The sequence below is a fragment of the Crassostrea angulata genome, chromosome 3 (genome assembly GCF_025612915.1).
Source record: "Crassostrea angulata isolate pt1a10 chromosome 3, ASM2561291v2, whole genome shotgun sequence".
Taxonomy (NCBI): domain Eukaryota; kingdom Metazoa; phylum Mollusca; class Bivalvia; order Ostreida; family Ostreidae; genus Magallana; species Magallana angulata.
In genome coordinates this window covers 13,832,256-13,859,166 of record NC_069113.1, presented here as the reverse complement: position 1 = coordinate 13,859,166, position 26,911 = coordinate 13,832,256, and the positions used below count along the sequence as shown (strand labels likewise).

General features: G+C 35.7%; 1 protein-coding gene across 1 annotated transcript; it reads right to left on the bottom strand.

Moving 5' to 3' along the window:
• Window positions 1–2,946: 2,946 nt before the first annotated feature.
• Window positions 2,947–5,274, bottom strand: LOC128177659 (mRNA decay activator protein ZFP36L1-like). The gene is made up of 2 exons (XM_052844458.1): window positions 5,133–5,274; window positions 2,947–4,951 (listed from the first exon to the last, which is right to left on the bottom strand). The coding sequence occupies exons 1-2, from the start codon at window positions 5,190–5,192 to the stop codon at window positions 3,821–3,823; spliced, it is 1,191 nt and encodes a 396-aa protein (XP_052700418.1). The 5' UTR covers window positions 5,193–5,274; the 3' UTR covers window positions 2,947–3,820.
• Window positions 5,275–26,911: the final 21,637 nt, after the last annotated feature.

Below are 26,911 nucleotides of genomic sequence, written 5' to 3'. Positions count from 1 at the left end.
AGTAATATATAAGTATACGCGTGGTCACCGCTGGCTGTGGCAGAATTTACGAGCGCCGGTGACGGTCCCAATCTCTGACTAAACCGTGCTCCCCTGAAAAGAGCAGGCGCTTTAGTGGGTATTTTATTGAAATCTCTGACATGCATAGGTTTGCATAAGTATCAATAAACAACTGATATAAAATTCTGTATATATAGATATAAATGATACATATATATTCCGTGTCATTTACAGATTTGTACTTATCCGAGATAATAAGCTTTAATCGCCGAAAAAATATAAAACACGATGGCTGTTTTTATATACACGAAAGCCTGTACGCTTTATCAGTGCAGATTCTATGCTGAATTTGAATTTTTTTAAAGGTTTTCTGTTGTTGGTAAATTTCATACTTTATCTGCCGTTTGAAAAGCCTACAATTTGAGTTATTTCTGTTTATAACAGCGCGCTTCAGGATGTAGATAATGTACATATTTAATGATTATATACATATTATTTCAGAACAGGGTTATAAATATATTATATATATACAGACAGCCAAACTAATGTTTGTTTGTTAGATAAATTGTTGGTGCTCTCTAAAATGGCGCATGGTGTACAGTCGCTCCGAAAGTGATATGATTTATAGAAAGTTGGGTCATTTATTGGAATTTCATGGATCATAACAAAGGTTATACTAGGGGGATATAGGCGAATGTGGACGACGTGCGAGAAAACGTACACAAAACGACTTGTCAATCACAAGGCTCACCAAAAGAGACAAGTTTAGCTGCTGCTTTGTCATGGTGTATTCCATTCACCCACGAGACATCGGTGGGGGGCGGGCAAGAGAACACTTTTTATTGCTATAAGGAAGTAGTGGGAAAACGATATATCCCTTGACAAGGGACTTGTGTGTGTGTGGGGGGGGGGAAGGGGTTAAGGGGGGTGAGAATATACGATGGCTAAACCACCATATATTGTTAAATGCGGAGTCTTGTAGATTTGCTGTTGGGAGGGGGGGGGGGTTGGTGGTTTATAATACTATTGGGGAGGCGGGGATGTCATACTTTACGACGAAAAGCGGTGAAGGCCGCGCAGTTGAAGCTAAAAACTCCGGGCTCACAAATGTCATAACTGGCCCGCAGATCGCAATCTGCATAACATACAGATATACTTTTACACATCGCACGGCAGTGCTCGTAGGAAAACAGTAATTTATTGTTATACCAATCAAGTGAAGCATGCTATATCAAACTTGTATGTGTGTGTGTGTGTGTGTGTGTGTATATATATATGTGTATATATATATATATATATATATATATATATATATATATATATATATATATATATATATATATATATAAATATATATATATATATATATATATATATATATATATATATATATATATATATATATATATATATATACACACACTGTTACATACGCATAATGTAAGTTTATGTAACGACAATTTCGGGCGGTGCTCTTCTGCTCTTTGTAAGCAGTATTTCTAATATCCATCGAGTGGGGCACAATATTTTTGTTCTTTGTTCAGATACTCGGTAGCGAATGCAACCCAAAGTCTCAAGAGGCTAGATCACTAGAAAACCCCAAACTATACCTTATTAACACGTGTGTATGTGTGTGGGCTTCGAGAACTAAACTGCAGAGTATCTGTCCTGCTTATCGTAGGACATTTAAACTTTGTTTTAATCCGGCCGTCAGATAATCATGGGAAACGAATAGATATTTGTGTTTCAGTTTGTATGTATATGTTTATATCTATAAAGCACTAAACTTCACCGTCAAAAAGTCCGCACTGTTATTTTAAAGTCAGCTGGATTGTTCGGTTTGAGGGGGGGGGGGGGGGGTATATTTCACGTTTACACGGTACGGGTGTATTGTGTCTTTTGTATCTGAGTCGTTATTCATTTTTTTCATGTCACAGCGACTAATCGTTTGAAGTTTTTTCCCCCATTATATTAAGGTTGGTTAACTCCGCAGTGATCGTGCGTCTATTTTAAGTCCGTGTAGCAGTTGGCCGAGCAGTCATTTAAATATGACAATATTTAATAATTTGATAGGTAACTTATATCTATAGTATGCCGTTTCTTTGTTCTAGCTTTGTTCATCAGAACATGCACACTGCATACATGGGAATCTTTCTTGAGTTGTCAACTTGAGGAAGATCATCGAGGTCATGTGCTCCCTAAAATACACAGACGAATTGTGAAATTTACACGTGCTCTTTACTTTACAGCACATTCGACCATACGGCTACAATTCACCTTTTTCTCAAATACCCAATCAGTTAAACAGAAATGAGAACGTACATTTTGCAATTTTATTGCTGAATTTTAACCATGTGTTACAGATAACAACGCATTTATCGAGTTGTCCGGAGTTCCACAGATAAGCAAATATTTCATCTTCAGTCTAAAACACTGTTGGCTATAATATCGAGATGCAATCTGCCCAGCAGTTTTTACCATCTCTACAAGGTTAAAATCGTTATCGTTTTCCCCTCAATATGTATCTCAAGGCCATTTCATTCATGACGTCAAAACGTCAACAAGACACAAACACTTGAATGAAATTTGACGTCACAAACTTCAGCAGGAGTAGCTTTTTTCTAAACTTTCCCACGATCGTAATTTTTATCAAAAATACAAGCTGTATCATTAATTAGTATAATTTTCAAAAGTAAGCCATTTAGGTTTCTCCTCAGTCAGTCTTTGTTTTTAACACCCATTCATTACATAATGTTTTTCTTCGGTCTAACAACGAGACACGAAATTCCCATGCAGTGTCAGGACCGGATAGAATTCGATCGATTCCGAGTCACTAGACCGTGAAAGTGAGGATCTAGCTGCGACCCCATTTGATTACTTCAATTTACTCAATAAACGACTCCACAGGTGGTTGTACACCCGTAAAAAAGTAAAACTAAAAGATAATTAAAGCTTTCATTAATTTAATTGGCATTCAAATGAAAAATAGACCTGCTTGGGCCATAAATACACAATGAAATATACACAATATGGATTTTATGAACATTTGAATGAAAAGTTACATATAACCATATCTTTGGCGACTTTCTTTTCATAATTTAACGAAATAAAAAACAATATATATATAATGTAGATATAAAACTTTCCTCTCTCAGTCCACATACCTCCTCACACACACGACGTGAACTTAAATAACTTGTGAAAATGTTTCAATAAATAATTTAATGTCTGAAATACAGGGTTGAATTAAATAAATTGATAAGTTAAACGGAGAGTGATGATTCGATAAATGCAAAATGCCGTAGTATGTAGCACAATTGAAGAAGTGTGCAGAAAATAAATTAGACATGCAAACGTCACAATGGATTCCTGTGTAAAATCACAAAATAAAGTTTGTAATGAATTTTGTCTAAAATATGTCGAGTACATGAAAAATGTTTGGATCCCATTTACATAAATCAATAGATCAGAGATTGATCGAGTTTATCAATATTACATTCGGACAAACAAGAATTTGCATAGTTTACAACGATTTTAACTACTTTGTCAAAAAGTTAAACCAACATACACAAACTTTCCGTACAAATCTTGGTAAAATACAAGATTCGTCTATCGTAGGTCAAACAAAAACCATTCAACAGAAAAATGTTTAACAAGGTTTCTTCCCTTGATTCTCTCAACAGAAAAAAAGACGATAAATAAAAAGTCTGCAATTACTTAAGTCAAGCATTCGAGTCGGCAAACGTCTATTTGGCAATTTGATTTCTGAAGTTTAAACTTGTGCGCAAATTTTAGTTGTTGTAAGCGTCTCCAACAGTTTTTAATCATCAAGAGAAAGTTTGTTAAAAATGGGAAGACGCAGGGATTTGCTCACGTCCAATGGAGACTCACAAGTGTTAATACTTCCACAACTTCCACTAGAGGCACTGCCAAGACTGTCCCCCGAAATGCTGTCGGGAGGGGAGTGGGGCGCTGGGGCCGCGAGATCCCACGTGGGTGCTGCTGAATCGAACACATTAGGGTTAGGGTTATTATTGCATTGATTTGAAAGATTCATTATAACGTTGATCTGCTGCTGAAGAATGTTAATTTCCGAAGCGAGATTTTGATTGGCGGTGGCAGCGGTTTGAACATTTAAAGGAGTAAGGAAACTAGCCGCCAACGACGAAGCAGGATCCGCCGAATAATCGAACACCGGGCTGCTAGATCCACTACTGGAATACTGCGAGGAGGAGGAAAAATCCCTGAAAATGTCATCGTTGCCCCAGAAAATGGGACTAAGGCTCGGAGAGTCACTTGCACTGGATGAAAGCGATTCGGAACTTGAACCAAGAGATCCATTGAAACTAGAACTGAAATTCGTTGGGCGTTTAACCTGAGATAATTGGTCCATGTGAGACGGGAAAGTTTGCTGAACTGTGGTGGATGTGGTCATCATTGCGGGGTGATTCTTGTTGACACTCTGGTTCCTCTCTTCGTCGTTGTGAATGAAATGACATCTGGGTCCATACGGACAGAATCCGATGGTGTGGAATGTACGACAGAGTTCTGTTTTGTACTTGGGATGGCGATTCAAGTTTCGGAGTTCGTGAGCACCATGGGCAAACTGACATTTGTCACCGTACTTGCAGTGGCCACTTTCCTCAAATGGACGGCATAGTTCCGTTTTGTAACGACTCGAGTTCACATTTTGATTTTGTCTTGCAGCGGTAGAACTTAAAGTAGCACCCGGTTCACTCATACTTCTGTCCAACTTGCGATGAAGGGACTCCTGGTTGTTCACGAGACACGACTCACTGCCTTGGGAGGAGACGGACATAGGAGGCTGACCCCCGATCGGAATGAAGGAGTTTGTCGACATGGTCCTAGCTTTGACGACAGTGGCTGGCAGAGTGGCTGCAGTAACTGTCGCACGTCGCTCGTTCATCTGATTCTTCATCAAATTTTTTCTCTATAAATTTAAATAAACAAAACTTTACAAATTGTTGAAATCACTAAGATACAAAGATTAACTAAATATTCGCGTATTGAATATCAGGTCTATATATACTCATTATCATCTACATAATTATTTTTTAAAAAAGTATAAATACTGACAATATAAAATTAAGAATGAAAAATAACAATCTTACCTGTTTGTAAATAAAATCCCCAACATCATAGAATGCTGAAGGGTACAGCTCTGTAGACATGCTGTAATCGTTTAAACTTTCAAGCTATAACAATCCAAAGTGTGTACGTTTCTTCTTGTGTCTTTATTGCTGTTTGTTACCCACAACGCGCAAACCGCTATTATATATATTCTCCGCTTAGTGGGCGGAGCTTGATTACACGAGGCGACGTCACTCAACAGGTTAAGTCAGTCAGTGACGCGATGATCGTCGCTGATTGGCTGATCAACAACAATTAATGATTGAGGATTCTTCCTCCCATTCCCGTGCTATTCTGTAGTAAATAAACTACTTTAAAAAATATTGGTTTTTGGATGGTTATTCTAAAATTAGAACATGACGATTAAAGTAATTTTTAATTTATCAGTTATGATATGGTGTGTTGTTTGTGATATTTGTAAAATTGTTTTTGATATATTTCAAAGGGTTGAGTGTACATCAATGTAATGTGTAATGTTAATTTTTGGGGGGGACTATATACTTCCCGCCAAATTGTCATGCTTATAACGTTTGCTGTGCGTTTAACAATGGACAACCCCGTACGATATTTCCTTCCAGACGTTCAAAGGTTCATATAGACTGATTATTGTTATTATCAATATGAGGTGATAAAATGTAGTACAAATAAACACCAGTTTATTCATAAACATATAGACTATTGACTATGTAATATATTATAAATATATAATTCATATTTTACATTCAATATCCATTTTGTTTGAACAAGTAAGTTGTAATATGTATTGTTTTATTTTCCAACATGTATTGTGTAATGTTACTCAGCATAACTTATTTACTCAATGGTCTCTATTACTCAAACACACCTGTCGATAGCTTGGGTATACCGTAAGTTTCAGATATATCGTACAAAGAAGACTCAAAAATATCCCTGTCTGTGTTAAGAGCAATTATCTACTTAAGTCCGACTATAATTAAAGAAAATACACCTTAATTGAGAAAACAGATACCCAGAGAAATAGCGAAATCCCTCAAGCCCCATTATGCAATTACAATAACCTTCGAAAATTACTCACTTATAATTGAATTAAATTATTAAATAATTACACACTTGCAGTTATGTTTATCTCTATAGGGTCGACCTTGTGTCTTTTTGACGCTTCCATTTTCACGTTCAGAAGCATCAAAACTATATTAATAACTCTACCCCCCCCCCCCTTTCAAGGCATGTTCCCTACGATATTGTGAGGGTGCGAGAATTGATGTTGTGACATTCAACTTAGTCCGTTAGTCTTCGGGTAGGATGACACCTAGGTATATTTTTCAGGTACAAAATCTGTCAATTCATTATCAATATCCAGGTAAGTGTCACGGCTTTGGGTGATTATGAATTATCACTGAATCCCATTGTCGTTTGATCCACCACTGGGATTCACCGGTGTATGATAATAAACAGGTAAATCCCTTTTCACGTGTCAACATCAAGATTCCCCCTCCCCACTGTCCGCTATTATCCAGAGCGAAGCCCCGAGTATTTATGAAGTGATTCCATTTATTTATCTCTACATGAAAACAGGGACTTTGTGCGAATCCGCTGAAGGCTTCTTGTGAAAAGTGTAACTAACTGTTTAAAAGCTGAAATTAGCGGTCGTAGAGACACAATTAAAGCTCGAATGATTAATACAACATTGTGTCATGGTTTGAAACTAAAAATGTAATAGATTTCAGTTGTCAAAAAATGGTGTTTTCACTAAAGAAAATGAATGCATAGAACTCAGTGGGTTGTAAATTATTTCCCAAGTTTCTCGCGCTAACTTGATTAATTATAAATATTCATGAAATTATCCTTTTTTGAATGCCATGCACATGACACGCATAAAATCTCATTAAAAGTGTTCCCAATCTGTAGTCGGGATTTATTAGCAGTTATGCAGCGTTTATGAGTAACCTGAAATCTTTTTTAAAACTTGTCAATAGTAATGAAGATTAATAGCCTTCATTTAGTCACCTCTACATGTATATAATTAATTTCTTCGACCCTACGGGTGTGGTGGCCCCACAGTGCTGGAAAGTATGCACTGACCATGTTAACTACTCATTTCACTTGATTCATCGTGTGGATGACATTTTGAGTTGGAATGTTGCGTTTTAAACGGCGACACAAAATTTCAAATGTTGGACAAAGGGTGATAACTCCAAACAAACGCCGTCACCCAACAATGTATAGAGATTTCTTCGATCGATATACTTTTATTAGTTTACGACACCTGCAAACAAAAGACGAAGGAAAACTGTTACGAATGCATTTTACAGAATGGCTTCAAAGATTTAGTTGAAAGTTCCCGCCGCATCTTTCCATTAACACTTTTTCTATGGCTTCCGCGGCTATGCTTTATGTTCATGCTCTTAGAACAAAAATGGAAATACAAAAAGAAATATTTTCATCTTTGTGAGAATAGGCTTTTATGATAATTAACAAAAAGGACCGAATTACATGTTAATTTATCAGACTATTATCTAATTCCTACTGGACTGTTTCCAACAATTATTTTCATTTTCCATGATTGTAGTTAAATGTGATTTGAGCTAATCAAATCTAATTTTGTTCATTATACAACATGTGTTAATTACTCGTAATTTGGAGTATTATTTGGGAAGAAAAAAATGAAGCAAACAAAATCTGGAAGTCGAATATTGAACATTTATTCCCACGTCGGGTTGCAACTGACGACCAGGAACTTGTTCATTTCTTTGCATTTAACAAGCACATGTTAAAGGAATTACACGAAGGAAACGCGATAAATCGGGATAACCTAATCCCGGCCAAGTGAGCCCCGTGAGTTTCCCGCAGTTGTCGGCAACTGTAGTAATTGACACAATCTTCAGTTAATTGATAGATAATTGGACATGCTTGGCAGTGGCGTAATTACATAGGTGTAATGAAATTGACACCGGTATATGTATACACGCTACAAGCACTTGTTGTCAAAAATTGAATAAAGTAAACCGGAAAAGTAAATTTAATTTCCTTAGATTTATACCCGTCAAATTTCAAACCTTTATCGCGTACAATTTTAATTCATTAAAAAGGAAATTGGATATATAACACTGATATTAATTTAAAAACTTGTAGGCGAAAAATTTCACATCGCTAAAAGCGATATTTCTTAGCCAATGTTCCTTGAAGTGTACAAATGCATAGATGAGCTGTCAAGTTATAAAATATTTGTTTTTCTGTGAAAGCAAATGCGAGAATGATGACACCTATGTCTTAATATCTACATATCTGGAAGCCATTTTCTGGTTGTTGTTTTTACAATAAAAAGCCTTCCAATATTATGCTAAAAGCTAGATAAGAACGGACGATTAGTGCCATCCTCGCCACTGTAAAACATAACAATTACAAGAAGATGTTAGGGGGTAGATTGAAAATTTGATCCGCAGGTGTGAAAACATGAAGAAAAGTATTTATTGGCCATCAGTCATCTCTAAGTACACTAATATTACCATCCCCCTTAAGTTGACAGGTGTTGCACAATCGGTAATTTTCCAGTGAATTATGACTTAGCAACCACCGTAAAATAATTTAGATATAAATTCTAATAAAATGATGGTTATCTATCCCATTAATTAATTTATAAAGAATATACGATAATGAACATTGTCATAATAGAAAAATAAAATCTCCCGCTTTCTGTGTGAATTTGAACATATTTTATTGAAACTAATAAAACAAAAACTGGACAAAAAAAAGAAGAATTTTTAAAATTTACAAGAACTATATAATCACATTAATATCTATATTTTTAAATGTATATGCCCCCTGAGGGCCCTTGATTGGTGAATAAATAAATAAGTAAATATAAACTATAGATAAATTTAATAATATAATGAAAATGGTAGTGGTTTGATTTCACGCTTTCATTTATAAAATATCTTATCGCTTTATCTTACACAAAACGACACCGCACACATAATTCGGTATAATAACCCGGCCCCCGAACAATGCCAATAGACATGCAGATCGGACACCATGTCAGTCATGGCATGCGGCCATGTGGTCCCCATGACATGCGCGCTGAGCATTGTCCCTCTGATGGAAAGGGGAGATAATGTTGTCGAGATAATCGCGTCATAATCACAAGATAATCATTGATTTTAGCATACCACAAGTATCGGTATTTAAACATAGAAATAAATAAAAAATATTTGAAGATCTATTTGTGGTTTAGAATATCTAAAATTAGTATTTTAGAATGTCCTTTATTCTCTACAGCCGTAAAACTTCATGTTACCAATTAATGAAAAATATTTTTTCAATTCAAAAGTTCATGTAATTAACCTTTTTTTCTCTCAGAAGAAAAAAAAAATGCAGAAGAACATTTGAATGCCATTAAGAAAATATATCGAAATGCGAATCATATAAACATAATAGTTTGTTAGCTGTCTGCGCACAAGCTGCATGGAGTTTGTTTTTACGAAGAAAAGTCTGCAGAATTGCGTCTCGGCAGTCTGATTGGTTAGCAAGCGTGGGAAAACGAGCGCGGACTCTCGTACACACAAAACACGATATGAGGATAGGGTCGCGATTCCTGATTGTTTCCAGATTGTCTTGTTTAACGCGATCCTCCCTGCAGCATGGTCGATGTGGCGTAATTTGTTTGTACTCCCATTATTGCCGATCTTCTTGGAAGAAAGTCTTTGGGGTTATCGCGACAAAAGAGGGGGCAATGTCGCATCGTTGGAAATCAAAAGATTTTCGCACTTAAAAAGCGTGATCTAAACTATATATATAAATTTTAGATCTCTCTAAAAGTACACCACTCCAATACACAACGACCTGTAACTTAACTTACTATCAGGCGCTGCAACTATTGATTGAATAATTCAGTTTTTCCCATAAACCCCATTTTGACAGGAAAAATAGGTAAATTAAATAATGAATTTTGAATAAGTGTTTTCTTCGTCGCTTAGAAACATACAGAGGAGTATAGAGAAGTACAGGGAATCTAGAAATGGTCAACAGGTCGCTCCAATCCCAAATCATGGAAACTCTTTAAGATATGTTGACATTCTGTTGCGGTAACAACCAAAAAACTTAACAAACATCGTAGTGTGGTTTTTCCGTGAAAAAGAAGACAAGAAACTTTAAAATTATCTTGTATACAACTTATATTCCGTCGTTAATGTCTTTAATCGGATGACGACTTATGAGTGACATGTGCGAAAACGATGGAGCTTTAGAAGGAATAAAAGACCTTTGGCATTCACTATAATACAGTTGTTATTTGAAAAATTCACAATTATCATACACTAACACGTGTACAGAAAACCCCCAGCTTTTCATGATCTATATTGTGCGCGTTATAGAATAACTTATATACAATATAATATAACAGACTTATGCATGTAAGGATTACAATCATTATTTCAAAGGAACCCAGATATTATAGCACCCCGATTCTACCCTCTTAGCATTGAGGGATTTTTTCCCCCAATCATGTTTTGGAGCAATTGGGATACTTGCTACTACTGCGGATTCTACTATTGTAAACAACAGAGAAGGAATGGGGTCATTCCAAGTAATGGACTATTACTGACAAAGCCTGGGTAGAATGACGACCAAAACAAGCGAGAGCGGCACATGGCGCACAATCTGTAGTAATGGCCAGATTCGTCATCTTCCGTCACAAGCAAACGCTGCCATGGGAATTTAGTGTAATGGAAAAATATTTATTTAACAGCAAACATATGAACATTTAAAGCAGCCATATGGACAGCTTATCACGTATGACATAATTTGAAGTGAGCAGTGTGTTTTTACGTAGTTGCGTGCGACTCGTTCCCGCCAACATTTCGACAAATAGTAGGAGTCGTAGTAAAAACGTATTGGAGTGACTCGTGAGAAAGTCTTGGTAGAGCATACGTTTTTCATTTTCGACATGCTCCTGATGCTAATCTCGCCGCTGCTAGCTGTTTCTGGCGCTCACAAAAACACATATATTTCATTGTTTTGGTGTGCTTTTCCAACTAACGACATTTCTCTGACAATTATTCTCCACAAGAGGGCGTGTTGGTCTCACCGAGACCTCGCGGGCTTTGAAGTAACGTATGAGAAATAGGAAGCAAGTTAACCCAGCATCGGAATCTGAGGCACTTGACACATAATACTACAGAAAGACAATAGTATAGGGAGGGCCTTTGATGTGAAATATTTCGTCGAGTGGTTGCTTATTGTCTTAGCTCCCTACAGGATTGTGGGTCCTCTTAAAATTACATCACATCCGTCTTTAGATAGATAATTATGGAAGACAGTGTTTTTACACCTCTTTACGTACATTCCTTCTGAACAATACTTTCTTGTCATTCTAAACTTAAATTATCGCTATTTTTAGCGCAAGATGAGGTACTTAATCATAATAACACTTCTTGTTTAAAATATTTCACTCAAATGTCGCATATTTGATATATACTCTCTATACGGGTAATAATTAATTTCTTTGATAAAAACAATTTCGTCTCTGGCAGCGTTACAGTTTTTTGAGCAGCTGCCTTGCTGGTGTTACAACACAATGGTCATTTCGTGACTAAAAGAAGTATTTAATCATCGTTTTCTACAGATACAAGCTAAATCTGTATGTTCATACTTTACTGATGAGTATATAAACATAAGAATTAGTCAGCCTGTATCTACCTCGTCGCTGTAAGCTTTTGGATAACTCGGATATTAAATTATACAATTCTAGATAAGAGAAGGATTCAATGCCTGGAAATATAAATTTTATTTATAGGTACCACATGCACGGGTGATAGGCCGAGAGAAGATCTGCTAAGAGCATATGTAACATTTCAGAAAGTCGTGAGAAAATACTACCTCGCGTAATGTTTTACGAATGGACCTCATTATATCGCTCGACAGCAATACGACGTTCATTTCTTTTCACTTTTATTGTTGTGTAAACAAAACTTTCTCGTTAGTACACTTTACGAGGAAATTCGAACTGCATGAGCAACGTTTAGTTTATCCTTCAGCAGTCACTTTTTTTTTTGTTCTCAGCAAGCAATATATCAATACATAACTTTTTCTTCCACATAACAGAAAAAGTTCTCACGCATTTATCTCGCAACATGATATTCAATTTAAATTGCAGAAGAAAACAGCCATATGTCACATCGACTCTGTTTGATGCAAAGCTTACGATGTATATACTTAACGTTTTTGTATTGAATGTTCGAATAATCTGGTGAATTAAGGTTCAATTAAATATCTTCGAGAAGCTTATATTTTAGATTTACACTGCATAGACTACGTTCAGATAAACACGTGATTGTCATTCATTCTTTGTTCTGTACAACAAAATCTATCTTTCCTAATAAAAGAACATTAGCGACAGAAATCAAAGAAAACCGAAATCCCGCATCTAGCAGAGGTGTTAATCAAATCATAAACCCGGGTTAAAGAACACAACAGTTTGACCACCTTTGGTGTGAATCCCGTTATTTCTCGTGTGCGCGAGAATTAGTAAATAATCGATTTACACATTCCCCAAAATACTTCCGCTCTTTGATGAGGGCCGGTAGATATCTCGCCCAGCCACTCCGGAGAAGTTTCCCTTTGTGCGAACTGTTTGTTTTGTCTACACCTTAAGTGACAAATACTGCAAACAGCCGTATCTCCGCTTCACGGAATCTTTTGATCGTCCACAATGACCGATTATAATTATTTGTTTTGCTGCGGGAATCTGAAGATAAAACCGGAAGTTAGAAACCTACCATTAATAAATAAATCGGGGGGAAATATGATTATGCTCGTTAGTGTCACGTGTTCGAGTGGTCACTTGGCTAAAATACATAACGACAGGGATAATCTCGGATGGACGGAAGAGAATAAACAGATATACTTCTTTTTGAGTCACATTTGCAATATGAATCTCCAATGATTCATTTGTTCGTTGATATCAAATACATGTACCCATACATATTGTCATTGATTAATCTTTTAAATCGTCAACAAAATTAAACGCTTTACAAAACGGACACATTGCAAGTAATTTATATCAAATTCTGTTTGATTTCGACCCTACCCCTGCCCCATGTTTACAGCTATAATTGATTAGTGTTAGTATATTTTGGTTTCTTTGAAGATTTTCTCACTTGATATCGGTTTTTGTTTACCCTCCCGCTTCCCGTTCCCATGCACCGTTCTGGATCGCCCATCACTTTTCGCGCTGCATGTTTAATTGTCAAACAACGGTAAATTCTTTATCTTTGATCTGAATCCCATTTTTCCTGGATATGGTACACCAGGGAATTCTCGGGGGTTGCCTCCTGGAGGCGTGACGAATCCCGCTAAATGGTTGCACGTGGACCCACAGGTCCCGTGGAGCGGTTGCATGTCGTGCCCAAATTTACAACCACTTATAACGCAATCAAATGCGGAAGTCGAGTCCATAAAACCATTTGGTCTTTTGATCATTTTCAATATCAAAGTTTCTTATTACGAAAACGGACGATTAGAAAAATTTTTGCCAGTATCATCGTACAAACACACTGGAATTAAGCTACATTATTGTTGTTATCTCATCGTCATGAGAAAATACGAATTTGATAAGAAGCTATCGTTTATGAGAATGGACATGATGACAAATTTGTAAAATAATTTTAGGAAATAATCCGTCTTTTATATAAAAGTTTAACATGAATGTTTTTAGTAATCTAGTTAATGATTTTCTTCCATATGGTTTGCATATACCAGAATAGCACTTGAAACCTACTATCAGAAGGAAATTGGTTCACCTAGGATGTTTGGCTTCGAGTTTCGTTTTCTCTCATTTTCTTTTGAATGAAAAGCTAAATCATACTACTAGAGAGTTAAAGACGCCTAAAATTAATGTCAAAATAAAGTGATAGAACTTATGAGATCAGAAAACTATCTAAGAGATAACGAAATCTCTCAAAGTTTCAAATTCTAACGTTACGTACGCCAACTCAAAACACCTTAAGATAGTGCTATAGAAAGAAAACTATCAATATTTTTTTACGGAAAGTTGAAACATTTCAAGAGGCATGTCGGGGTCATCAGGGGTCAGGTGGGGAGCCATAGGTCAGGCGCTTCTGTGCGTCTTTTATCGGTAAGAAACGAGGAGTTTTGATTCAATTACCGTGGCTCCCAACGCACCGAGCTTTTTGTACGCAGTGGTGCCAAAGATAGACTTGCCAGGTGTGCACATGTACTGTATATTGAAAGTGGATGTGGAATTGGACTCATGGACCCTGCATTGTATTATTTATTAGCATGGACCACACAGTTCCTAGGCTTACATTTTACGCATATTTCAATTTCTAACATTTGTAAAGATATTTCATCACATAATCCCTAAGTACAAAACTCTTTGTCATTTTTCGTTAACAACAATTTAATGGAATAAGTCAATTTTAAGCAGACGGGTTTTCAAAATGATCTAATTCAATTACATCTTTGTAACTTCTTCGTAAAGTGAACAGCTTAAAAAATATGAAACTTATTTACAATCAGTGATAATGAACATGATTCACTAAATCTCTTATGAAGAAGACTGTTTGTAGACATTTGCAGTGAAGAAAGAAAGGTCTTTTTCTAAGTTTTGGAAAATTGAAATTGATCCAAAACGTCACTTCCGAGAGAACAAACATCGAACTGTAAAGACCCACATCCTGATAGTAAAAGTTTACATAAATAGATATTAATGTTTATCAAACATGATAAATGTTTATTCCATCAATCTCAAATATACATTTTTCATTTCAGTTTTTCAAGTCTATTTGTGTTCATAAATCAAACTTTTTGATTTAAAATTCGTCAACTTTTTTATTTTCAAAATGCTATTTCAATAAATTAGCTATGCATTATAACTTCCGTTCCTTGGTATAAAAAAGTAGAAGGAAAAAATAGGAAGAAGAGACGGCATTCTATCGCACGGAATTACGTCATATCAATCTGGATAAATTTGGAATCTGAACAGAACAACAAGTGTGTTTCAATCTTTCCGGTACATTGGTTTTTTGATAAAACTGTCATTTGGAGCTTAGATTGAAAATTGGCACCTCTTCCAGTTAGCCATTAGTGAAGAATACAAACTTTCTTCTCTGACGTCGCGGCAAAGGAACCGTGCAGCACGCACGGCGTTGGCATGTGAATCAAAGACCGAGATATACGCGAGTGCAAAGGGATGAGGGGAAAACAGACAGCCTTTTCTAAGTGAACCGAAAAAATGAACGTTTTTATCAATCAAGGTTTTGGTGATCTCCAAGAATGCTGAACCGTTAATGGGAGGTCACACTATACGTGCAAATGAGATTCACGGAAATCAACGCGCGACCTTGACCCGCAACTGCACCGCCATTCTTCCCGTTTCTGGAAATGACATCGTTTGTTTTTATTTTTATTTTTGTTAACTTCCATATAAATTTAAAAAACGTGGACTTTAACAACATTCTGTTGTTCTGATGTAGACATGTAGATAAAAATAAGATAAAGATTAATTTCCCTTGTCTCACTTTCTACATCCTGTTGCGATGTTCCTTAGCACAACGCATCTCTTTGCGGAAGTTGCTATAAAAAAACAGATCAATCATGCTTTCGTGGGTTTTTTCTGCAGTGTTTGAAGCACTACAGTTCTATTTATGGGTTGATTAATAATCAATTGATCAGATACAACAGAGCTTTATTATTTCTTGTTTATTCCACTGATCATCGATATGCCTACATTAGTAATGAATTATTTAAAAGTGGTTCACCGCAGCTAAGCAATGGACCGAGTTTTTATAAACAATTTTGTTTCATAAGAACTCGGTTATAGTTCTTTTTTATTTAAGCAAGTACTTAATAATTAATTGAATGCGGTGAAACTATAACTTTTGTGTGTTTAAACTGTAATAAAATGATAAATATTGTTAATGAAAATTGAAAATATACAACCTAAAACTACAGCCTGCAGAAATTAGTAAAAGAGCGGAATGAATAAACGCGCAAGATTTTCTTCACACCATAGCAAAACGAACCAAAGTGCAAACAAGGAAACTAAATGTTGAACCCAAAGGTGTATCGTATTAATTAAAGAAAATGCGTGTGGTTTCATTTAAATGTCTTTTAACAAACGAATCCATTGTTTTCCACCCTTCAAGTTAATAGCCGGTAGTTTGAATAGACCAAAAGACAACGGTTGTCAGATCTGACAATGAAGACGGGTAAACTGTTCGTCATGATACCCCTCCTGCCAGGTGACACCCACACACTCTACCCCCAGAAACCTCCAGTCGCTGACCAATGAGACCATTCTCTGGCAGGGAGACAAGCCTCAGCAAATGGCGCTTTGTATATGTCTACCAACCGAACACTCTCTGAATAATCCGTGTAATACAATAGTCCACAGGATAGTCTTTGCATGTGTATGTATTTATTTTAGTGTATTTATTAGGTGGTGGGCGGAAGGGGGGGGGGGGGGTGGCAAATTTCACATCACTAATTCGCTCAGTTAGCATTTTGTAAATCAACAATGTAACATTTTAGATGACCGGGGATCGCAAGATTTAAGGCCGTTAAAACTGTAGTAAGCTTAGATATAAGTTCTAAAGTAATAAGCTGAAAATACTTGAGTACGTATTTGTTGACTGTGATATATGAAAAAGTTAGTTATAGTTTGCAGTTACACCATTATACCACGTGGGCTTTGTCCTTGGAACAGTTGAAATAAAGTTGTCTTACAATTTCAAACGAACAAAAAGTAATCGGAAATAAATTTGAATCAGCAGAAAATGAAAATGAGCTATTATTGGAAACAAGCTTTCTCGATTTTATTTTGACAGCCATTACATCGTGAGAAACGAAATATATATAGATCGACAACAGTAAGGACCATCTTTTCATGCAACCAACATTGAATGATGAAAATTGATATTGTGTTAAATCTAAAGCGTTTTAATTTTCTACTTCTTTAATTCTTATATCATTATATCGTATTGCGAATTTTGAAACCACTAGATATTGTTTTCAACAACAATCCATTTATAATACCAAAAAGCTGTTTGACAAGTAGGTGAAGTAAACAAGTTCTAGTTTCCTAATGTTATAATTTTTTAATTTAATTTGTAAAGACTGTCAACTGGAAGGTGCCGTGACTGCGGCTTGTTGTAATTTTAACATGGACTTCTTTTTCATAGAGAAGGCTTGGCACTTTTGTTTCCGAGTCAAATGGTATTCTTTTGACAGTTCGGGTATGTTACAAAATTGGACGCAACGCACCTGTTGAACGAAGATATTGCAAATGACAAGACAAAATCAGATTGTTATTATTAGCGATATATATCGACATATCTAAGCAATCGCTGACCCATCGCGCCGTGCGTCGAAACTCAACAACTATATGTGTGTGAATGCACCCTTGGAGGGGTATTGTTCTTGGCTGACAAGTATTACAAAACACAGTTAATTGTGAGATTTTCTGCACTGATAACGATTTTTATATACTCTACATGAAAGACAGAGAACTGGGCCCAGAATGTGTTGGGATTTTCACAGAGTTATATCTAATTATTAATTACTCCAAAAGTGCTTGAAGAATCTGGTTTATTGAAATGTTCATTGCACGCATTTGTCGCATTATAAAACTGTCGGTTGCAGGTTGAGATGATATTAATTTGCAATGTCTTTGTCAACAAATGTGCTTGCACATCCGATACGGGACATTTTTCACTCTAAAACCATGAATATTTGATCGATCGATCATTGCTATTAAACGAAATCAGCATACTAACACCCGTTTTATTTTGGTCAGAATTCGATACAGCTAAACATATTGATATAGACAGTTGTTACTCTGTTAAATGCCAGGAAACCTTGGCACCACTTCTGTGGTGTGTGTACTCTTGACAATATGTTTGTTTGAGCGCGATTTCAAGGACAATAGTTTTTATTACATGATCATTAATTCATAAATGTGAAAAGTATACAGTTTCGCCGCATATATGATTAATTAGTACATTGATGAAGGCGATCGTCTGAATCACGTATAACCGAGAAATTACCCAGTATCCCACAGGATTTCTGGATGAATTTTATCAAAGAACCTCAGATTTCTTTTTTATTTATAGGCAATAAAAATGTATCGTCTTTTTATTTAATTTCCTCCTAGTTTTCCAAAATAAGCTGGTTTTTTTTTTTCAATTCCGTCATTATGACGTCAAACATTCCAAGACTTTCCCTCAACGCAAGGACTGAAAAACCAAACGAAAATGGCCAAGAAAATGCCAATCTTAACCAAAAATGAAATGATTTAGAGCAATCATCTTGATCGCATTATCCATTTGTTTCACCACACACACAAACTATCCTGCAATACTAACCCAGTCTCATGAACCGTGAAAACCAGATAACACGGTTGCACATGGATGAGTAGAAGCTAATTTTTCCTTTGTTGTATTTAGGCATGGAGAAACGCTCGTTGCAGATCCTTGGGTTGGTGTTATGAGATAGAGAGACAGATTGGGGCCCGACAATTTGACTTATCAGTAAGTCGCGGCTCCATGTATTTTAAAAGTTTCAGAGAAACATGCCATTGGCACTCATACTTTCAAATTATCATGTCACGAAATGGTGTATGCATGAAGCACATGGAATTCAATAAAATAATGCATATATAATTCGTGCCGTCAGTTTGTAGTTGTCTTTCCCATATCTACATTGTATTTTATTCTAAAGAAGTTATAAGTTCGCACGTAATATGAAAGGGTCTAGTTTGAAGGGAAAATAAACCTCATTGTCACGTTGTTTTACATTTGTTTTGTGGTATGTTAAAAAGAGAAAAAAAAGTCATTTTGTCATATACCGTGAGAAATATCCTCAATTACCACCACAAATTAGATAATGATGTAAAAAAAAAGTGATTTTTCGATCAAAATAATTCGTGCAGCAATCTTAATTGTGGTTAAAAGAAAATGCCGGACGTTCCTTCAAGGTGGGAGAATAAGTTGATACGTATTCGTGATGTGCAAGTCTCAGAGGTCATCGTACAGGTCGCGTGGGTCTGGGAACACCGATCTACCTCTATGGCCCCTCCCCCCTGCATGGACAATGATAAGAACCGGTAACCTATGTGGACAACGCTTTCCTGATACTAGTATCTCCACAACGCGGACCGATTTATATCCGGGTAGACATGGCGTCACACGATATAGTACAACAGCGCGCCGCTTCCGATATACCTGCTATATCTGTGACCACAATACAGGTGCGCGTGTATTTAGTAACAGTGTAAGATTGTCCAGAGACTGAATCATCGCTGCTGACACGACTAGTGCTGTATAGTACAATGTACTTCTATGGGCGTGACGGGTGCGCGTTGTGGGTAGCTGCATGCCTTTCTTATTGCTCTTGTTCCATCCTCTAAGGTTTTAAGATCTCGGTCATAGTATCCCAGACTAGTTTTAAATCGTAGGTGTTACAGTAGAATAAGATATGTACTATTAATGAATGTTTCCATCACATCGAAATTTTTTATCATACATGTATATACAAGGGATAGTTTTTAGATAGATAATCAGCACTTAACATATAATTGATATAAATTTATTTAATATTTACAAAAACATTGTTTTCAATAAGCTTTGATTTGTTTTCATGAAATAAAAAACTTGATTAAAAAGAAAGAAAATATTTCACGGAAAGTGCAGTTGTATATTTTCGCTTAAAACTTGGAATTTGAAAAAGCTATTAATCGTAAAACTACCCTGAATAAACTGTTAAAGAGGACACATCTGTATTTTTAGGTTTTCGCAAACTCCTATTTACTTACTGTTTTAATTTGGGCAGAAGCTAGCGCTCGGTTCAGCGCTGTATCGTACTTGGCAACAGCTGAAGCCGAGCGGTGAAGCGTGAAGAAAAAGAAGATATTTTTTATAACAAAAATATGGTCAAGTCAACACGACCACGGCGTGTGTTTTGTGCTTATGCAGTAGACTTTGTAATTACGATTTGAGTGAACTTTCTTCGACCCCTTTCTCACGAAAAATTGAATAATGCAGAAGAAGTCACATACAATTACAGGCGCTGGCTTGAGTGACCCTTCTATTAGAAACCAACCAATAGAAATACAAAAGAAAAAGATACTGGTGTTATTTATATTTTGAAATTGAAGCCGTTTCACAAATTTTTGACGCCATGTGATCAAAAATAGATAAGATTTCTATCGACTCTGGTCCGTGCTTGTCAATAGAGGGTCCCAGGTATAAGCGCCGGGCGACCTTGCACCAGTAACCCCCATCTTACTTGCCCATCTTCATGTACTGTGCCGTGAATTCTCTCCAATTTTACCGTGAAAATGACGCCATGAAGCTTTAACCATAAAGTGCTGTTTCACATATTGTCATGTTGTAAATTTTTAAGTTACCGGATGACACATTTACAACATGACAATGCAAATTTCATATTTACTGCCACCCTTTGAATTCAAACATGACAATATTATACTGCAAAAAGAAGAATAAGACGAAACAATAATATTAATGAAACAATTATCTTTTTAATGGGTGGTGGTGGTGGTGGTGGTTATCTCCAATCACCCAATAAAACAAATACGGTATATGTATATATTTAATATCTGTTTATTTTATTTTATTCAATTCTAGCCAATCGAACACTTGGCGGTTTTATTTCTCTTTAGCCATATTGCAGTCCAAACCTATGCACATCATGAATAACATGTAAGGAGTATGTATAAAGGAACTGTGGTATCCTATAATAAAGATATCGGTGTTGCGTGGTGTAGTGATAGACTACTTTACTAGACTCAGTACAGTCTAACTATATGGATGTAGCTGGATGTACTTGCATGGTCTAGAGGAAATTGCAACAATACTACTGGTATAGGAGCGTGATTTCAAATCAAGCTTCGTAGTTCCCTTTACCTTACAAACAAGCAATACGTGTCGTAGTTTTATTAAAAAGAGGAAAGAAAGTATGAAGAGAAATGTCGGAAAAGCAATTAATATCATTAATGCATGTTCTTTTCATCCATATACAGGTAAAAAGGCTCTCCGCGTAAAAAGATCAAACCGTCTGTATTGATCTCACCGTGTTGCTGTAGGATCAGGCTTAGCCCTGAGCTCGATACCATCAGTTCCCCCACACAAAAAAGTGCAAATCTATATCCGCTCTCCATTCATATACATTTTTAAAAGAAATATTAAATTTGCCCGGGTTCAAGGGGAGGTCATTTGAGCGTTCTGTTTCACACTTTGGCCCGTCACCGCGGAAGTCAATGGATTTTTAGGTTTATATGTCAACTTTTATGGTCGATTTCTGACTTTTTTTGATTGATGGCTTATGATTTATTTACATGTCGTCAGATTTTGTTTTTTCAGAGATAACTTGAACATGAAAGAGAATACAGGCATATTTAACTATTTTAGGAAATAATTAAAAATCAGCTTTGAATATTGTTCCTCAAGACAACTTCAATATTTTTTCTTCCAATATTTAGATTAAGGACTGCATGATGTGAAGTTCCTCAAGTAGATAATTTTCCTTGACATATATTTTCTTCTTTATTTGCATTTAAAACTGTTCATATCCAAAATTTCAGAATGCATTACCAAGCTAGAGCATGTAAAATGCATTTGAACGCTTATAAATAAAGTCATAGTATATATTTTCAATTGAAATGATATATTTAAATTGAAATATGTCATATAATATGAAACTATAATTTTTGGAATTGCGTATCGGAAATTGCGGAGATAGGAAAAAAACAATATAACAAAAAACAATGGAAGATAGGCCGCGTCTGAAGTGAGGCTGTTAAAAAAACAAACACCCCCCCCCCCCCCCAAAAAAAAAGAACCAAAAAAAAAACAACACACACAACAAAAAACAACAGCAAAAAGACAACGCCAAAACAAACAAAAACTATGATATATGGTAAAATTTTGCAACCATCGTAATAACCTAGATTGTTATATTATAATTTTAAGCATGACTTTTTTAATTACAGACACAGCTTTGAACAACAATTTTTCTAAGCTGACAGAAAAAACCGAAAAATCTACTACCTTCTTCACAATGAAGAATTAATAGGAACTGAAAGGTATCAAACGGAATTAAAAAGATAGATCAGAAAGAAGTTCTGAGGGAAAATATGAAATAATTATAATCAGCAGTCGAAAGTTCAAGGTTGACATTGATTTCTCTTTATTTTTTTTAACAAAACGAAAAGGAATTTTATACAAAGACCAGCGGGAGGCAACAGGCTTGTCAGAGGAAATTGTCAATACTTCAATAATATAGAATTGTGTTTTTCATAGATTTCCAAAAGTAACTTGAGATTCTACAAGGTCGTGGTATATACTTTGCTTTTCAACCGACCGATAAAAATCTCTGTATAAATATGATATTGTCTCTATATAATACTGCTCAACGCTCGGGGTTCATAAGTTCAAGTGAATCGCGCTCGAACCTGCTTTGTAATTAACGCGTACACCACTTGAACTGACAGTGTATGCCCGCCAATTTTATATGATTACCTTAATTATAACTACTGAAATTCGGTTTTGTGGCTCTGTAAAAAAAATATAGCCGGAAAAAATTCATCAAACTCCCTTTTTATGTTTAAAAGAAACGAAAGAAAATCGATGTGGTCAAACGTTATCTATGGTACGAATTACTATCGCAAACGATCCATTTGCATACAAAGGTGTCCTGTTTCCTCTCATAAAATGATTTATTTTTCATTTTAGAAACCACTGATAAATATCTTTGCTTCTAAGATGAGGTTTCTTAATTCCAATTATACTAGAATTGTAAAAAAAAAATCAAAAAAAAATCGAAAGATAATAAAGTTACGCCAAGTCTGCTTTTCATGTTTTAGAAATAAATACGATTATCGCGAAAAGGGGAAAAAAGACACTAAAATATAAGAGCTGATTTAAAAAGATGTTTATTGTTTTAGGAACATCAGAATCGCTCTGGATGTTGAAGAATAGCGATAAGATTTTTGTGTAGTTATTGCGCTGAGAAACATCAAGAAATTCTGAAGAAATATACAAAAAGCCTCAGTTACAATGCTACGGTCTTGGGGGAGCAATTTTCCCCTTTGTTAAAAAAAGATTTATTTTGCAATCAAGCGATTATACCCATCTTTATGTGTTTGTTTTTGATCGCAGACTCACATTCTTCATCAGATTTAATTGTCGGTATGGACGCGCTATTGCCTCCATAAATCGTGAACTTGTAAATAAACATTGTTAGATTTGATGTCCGAGGATTTCGATGGTGTCTAATATTTGTGATAAATATTTATATGAATAAAAGATACCTGAAATACAGGATGAAATATTGCTATCATCGATTAAACGGGTGGTTGACAATAAAACCAGCCAGACTAAATACTGTCCATCTCGCAGTGATAAAGCTGATAACATTCGGAATTCTAAACGATTCCAATTTATCTCTAACGGGCATAAGCCCCCAGTTACGGGAACAAAGTACAATGAGGGGAGGGGGTGTTACAATGTAATGCATGAGACTGTGTGACAGCAGTAGAGAATCTTCATGTTTGTGAATAAGTTTTTTTTGGTGCGCAATTTCCACTAAAATTGTATCTTATTGAAATTCTTAAGTTTTATTGGTAAAAAAGGTCTAACGGCCCACAGAGAGATGGTGAGAGATAAGATAAATGCTGGAGATATGCAGTACTGAGCAACAGGGTATTAGTCATGAAAAACGCACGCATATGCTTATGTTTAAGAGCCATTGCTTTGCTTTCCCATTTGTTTCTTTAAAAAAAAAATAACTTTTGGAATGTAAATGTAATGGATTATTTTTTTTATCTTATATATATACTAAAAATGAGCAGAAACGTCAAATTGTTTTGACGTAGAATCAAAGCGTTCTCCTCTGTGTGAGAAACAACCTGTTTTCGTTCTCGGCGTTCTTTGTTTGAATGAGCAGGCTCATCTATGTATACTATACTCATCATCAAGGCCCTACAAACTTCAATTGAACGGCGATGAAACTAATCAAATAGATCGCAACCCTTTTTGTCCTCAAGGGGTTTCTCCTCCCCAAAAAGTTGCCGTTCTCAGCCACTGCCGTGTATTGAACGGTTATTGACCAATGTATTGTTTATTGATGGGAAGATAATTTTCATCCTGAGAAAATTAACAAGGTTTAGCCTGCTTAGAATCACCCTGAGTCTGGAACTTGTCTTTTCTGACTTTCAAAGCCCGTTAGGGGTGTCAGGTCTGTAAAGTTGGCCATGAAAGCTGGCAGGGTTTTTCGCTCGTTACTGAAAGAAGTCCTTCCATGTGTTTCGGTGTAATAAAATGTTGGTTTCTCGAGGTACGGAATTTTTGATAAATTCGTCGATTCAAGGAGGAATTCGACACTGATCTTGGAAACAAGTTTCTCCTGCAAATTGATACATAATTAAGATTTACAATGATGATAAAATGTTTTCAGTTATTCTAAAAATCATAAATGTGAAAGTAAAAAAGCGCGGTTCATGTCCGAGGTATTATAGACCGTTCATTTTCTCATGTGAATTCGCTCGTAAATTGGCCATGTCCATTATTCCCAGACAAGATGTAGACATTTTATAGAGTCTAAAATATCCAAATATTGGTCATTAAGCTCTGGGTTAGATTTATTACAGTCCATAATTCGATGGTTAAAGATGGTAGTTTGGTTTTCAGTGGAACACCACGGAATGTCTTCGCATTGAAGCTATTGGGGGGAAAATGGCCACCAGATTGGCACTCTCTTGGGATTTGATTCTTCAGTCTTCTAATTTTCTCTCCCGTCAATGATGTTTTTCATTGTAGGACTAAAGAGAAAACCAGATTTTTTCCCCGCACGTGACTTAATTAAAGACCTGACAATTCTAATGGCCTCAGTATATGTCGTATGTTGGTCGGCCCAGCTCTTCGTTATACACTGTAAAATGTCGTCTCGTGATAAGTAGATGTTATAACAAGTAGATGAATTAAAATGTCGTAAAGATTTTATTCCTCATATTCTATTCAAACCTTTTTACAATGATTAATGCCATCTGCAAGGGAGGAAAAAGGAGATAATTAAAATGTTTATGTTTGCTTATAATCACAAAAAGACACGTACTGGGGCAGTTTATGTCATCATGAAAATAAGTCCTCTCATTGTCTCTCCATATTACAATTTTCTAATGACGTGAATTTCAGAATATCGCGGTCGTATTTTGTTGTAATGAAATTCGAAGTCTATTGTTATTGCTAGCATATCAAACTCTCGGCATAATTCGAATCTTAAAATAGGTATTACTCAAAACATGATTATAATTAGACTAAGTCAAATTAAAGAAGGGGAAAAAATGACCTGATTACTTGATCCTTATCGTTAACTGTAAAACGCTTAGTAATCCAGTTTGTCGATATGATATAAAATATCAATTAGTCATGTAAACAAGTTTTATTTTTAAATTCGTAGACAAGACAATGGCAAAACTTTTATGACAAACAGGTGTGTTGTTGTCAAATTTCATCAGACCTGCGTTTTTAAAAAATAAACTTTGTCGTTATGTAATTAAGAACGCCAAGCTAGCTGTCAATAATTTACGAGAATATGTTTTTGTTATGGAGTGTATACTATACAAACGTACAAGGTTACATAATTTAAAAGCCTCCGAAAAATGATATACCACACGCATCCATCGCTTAATTTCTTATGTTTAGAGTAGGAAAGCAAAAATTCCTCATATTCAATTCAAGTCTTCCAATGATTTATACAATCTGCAAGAGAGAAAAAAGGAGATAATAAAAACAATTCAATGATTTTAAACAGTTTTAGAAACATGCATATCATCAATTCCAATAAGCTAATATTGAAAAGGGTCAATATTTTAACAAGCTGATGAGCGGAGTAGATGAATTTTCATGCAACCGTCCAGAGTATTTTAACCCTTGACCTTCGACATTGTGACCCTCAACATTCATCAGGGTCATTTATTTATTAAAGGATACTATAGTACTAAGTTTGATGTCAGTCAAGTGAATGGTCCGCACGACATTTAGTAGACAACACTTACTTGTAGATTACCGGTATACGTTAAAAAATGTTTGACCTTTGTGACCTCCAAATCAATCAAGTCACCTACACCTTTCGTAGTATGTGAAAAATGTTCGATGTCTGGCCAGAAAAACTTATTTAGGCACTTTGTTCTGTCGTTTCATCAATATTCGTCAAATACCAATTTTCGTGGATTTTGTTGTTGAGTGGATAAACGAAATTCAATGTCTATTGGAGTGTAATATCGAAAACATAATTATTGCAATGATAAAATGATTGGCAACGAATTTACGTATCCTCAAAAACGTGAACCTGCAATGAGACAGAGAGCGTTCGTTCGTCACTTAACTATTTTATTCGTTGTATTTTCTTCAATTGTTGTATTTAAAAATGAGGTGGTTGAGACGTCCAATTCACTTAACAAATAATATAAATCCAAATATCTACCGATTTCTCAGACAAAAGGGGGTCTTAACAACAATTATTATTTCGTATGAAATTCGCACAATTTGCTTTGAGAGGGTTAGTGTCGCTAATTGGAATCATAGCAAGGACGCGGCAGTTCGGTCAGTTACTTCAGAAAGAGAGCGAAACCTGACGAAACATGCCTCTACAGAGAGACAGAGGAGCTTTGTTCTGGGACGGTCAACAACTTTTACCAATGCCATTCCTAGCATTCTTTTATGCTCCCATTCCCTGACAACATTACATG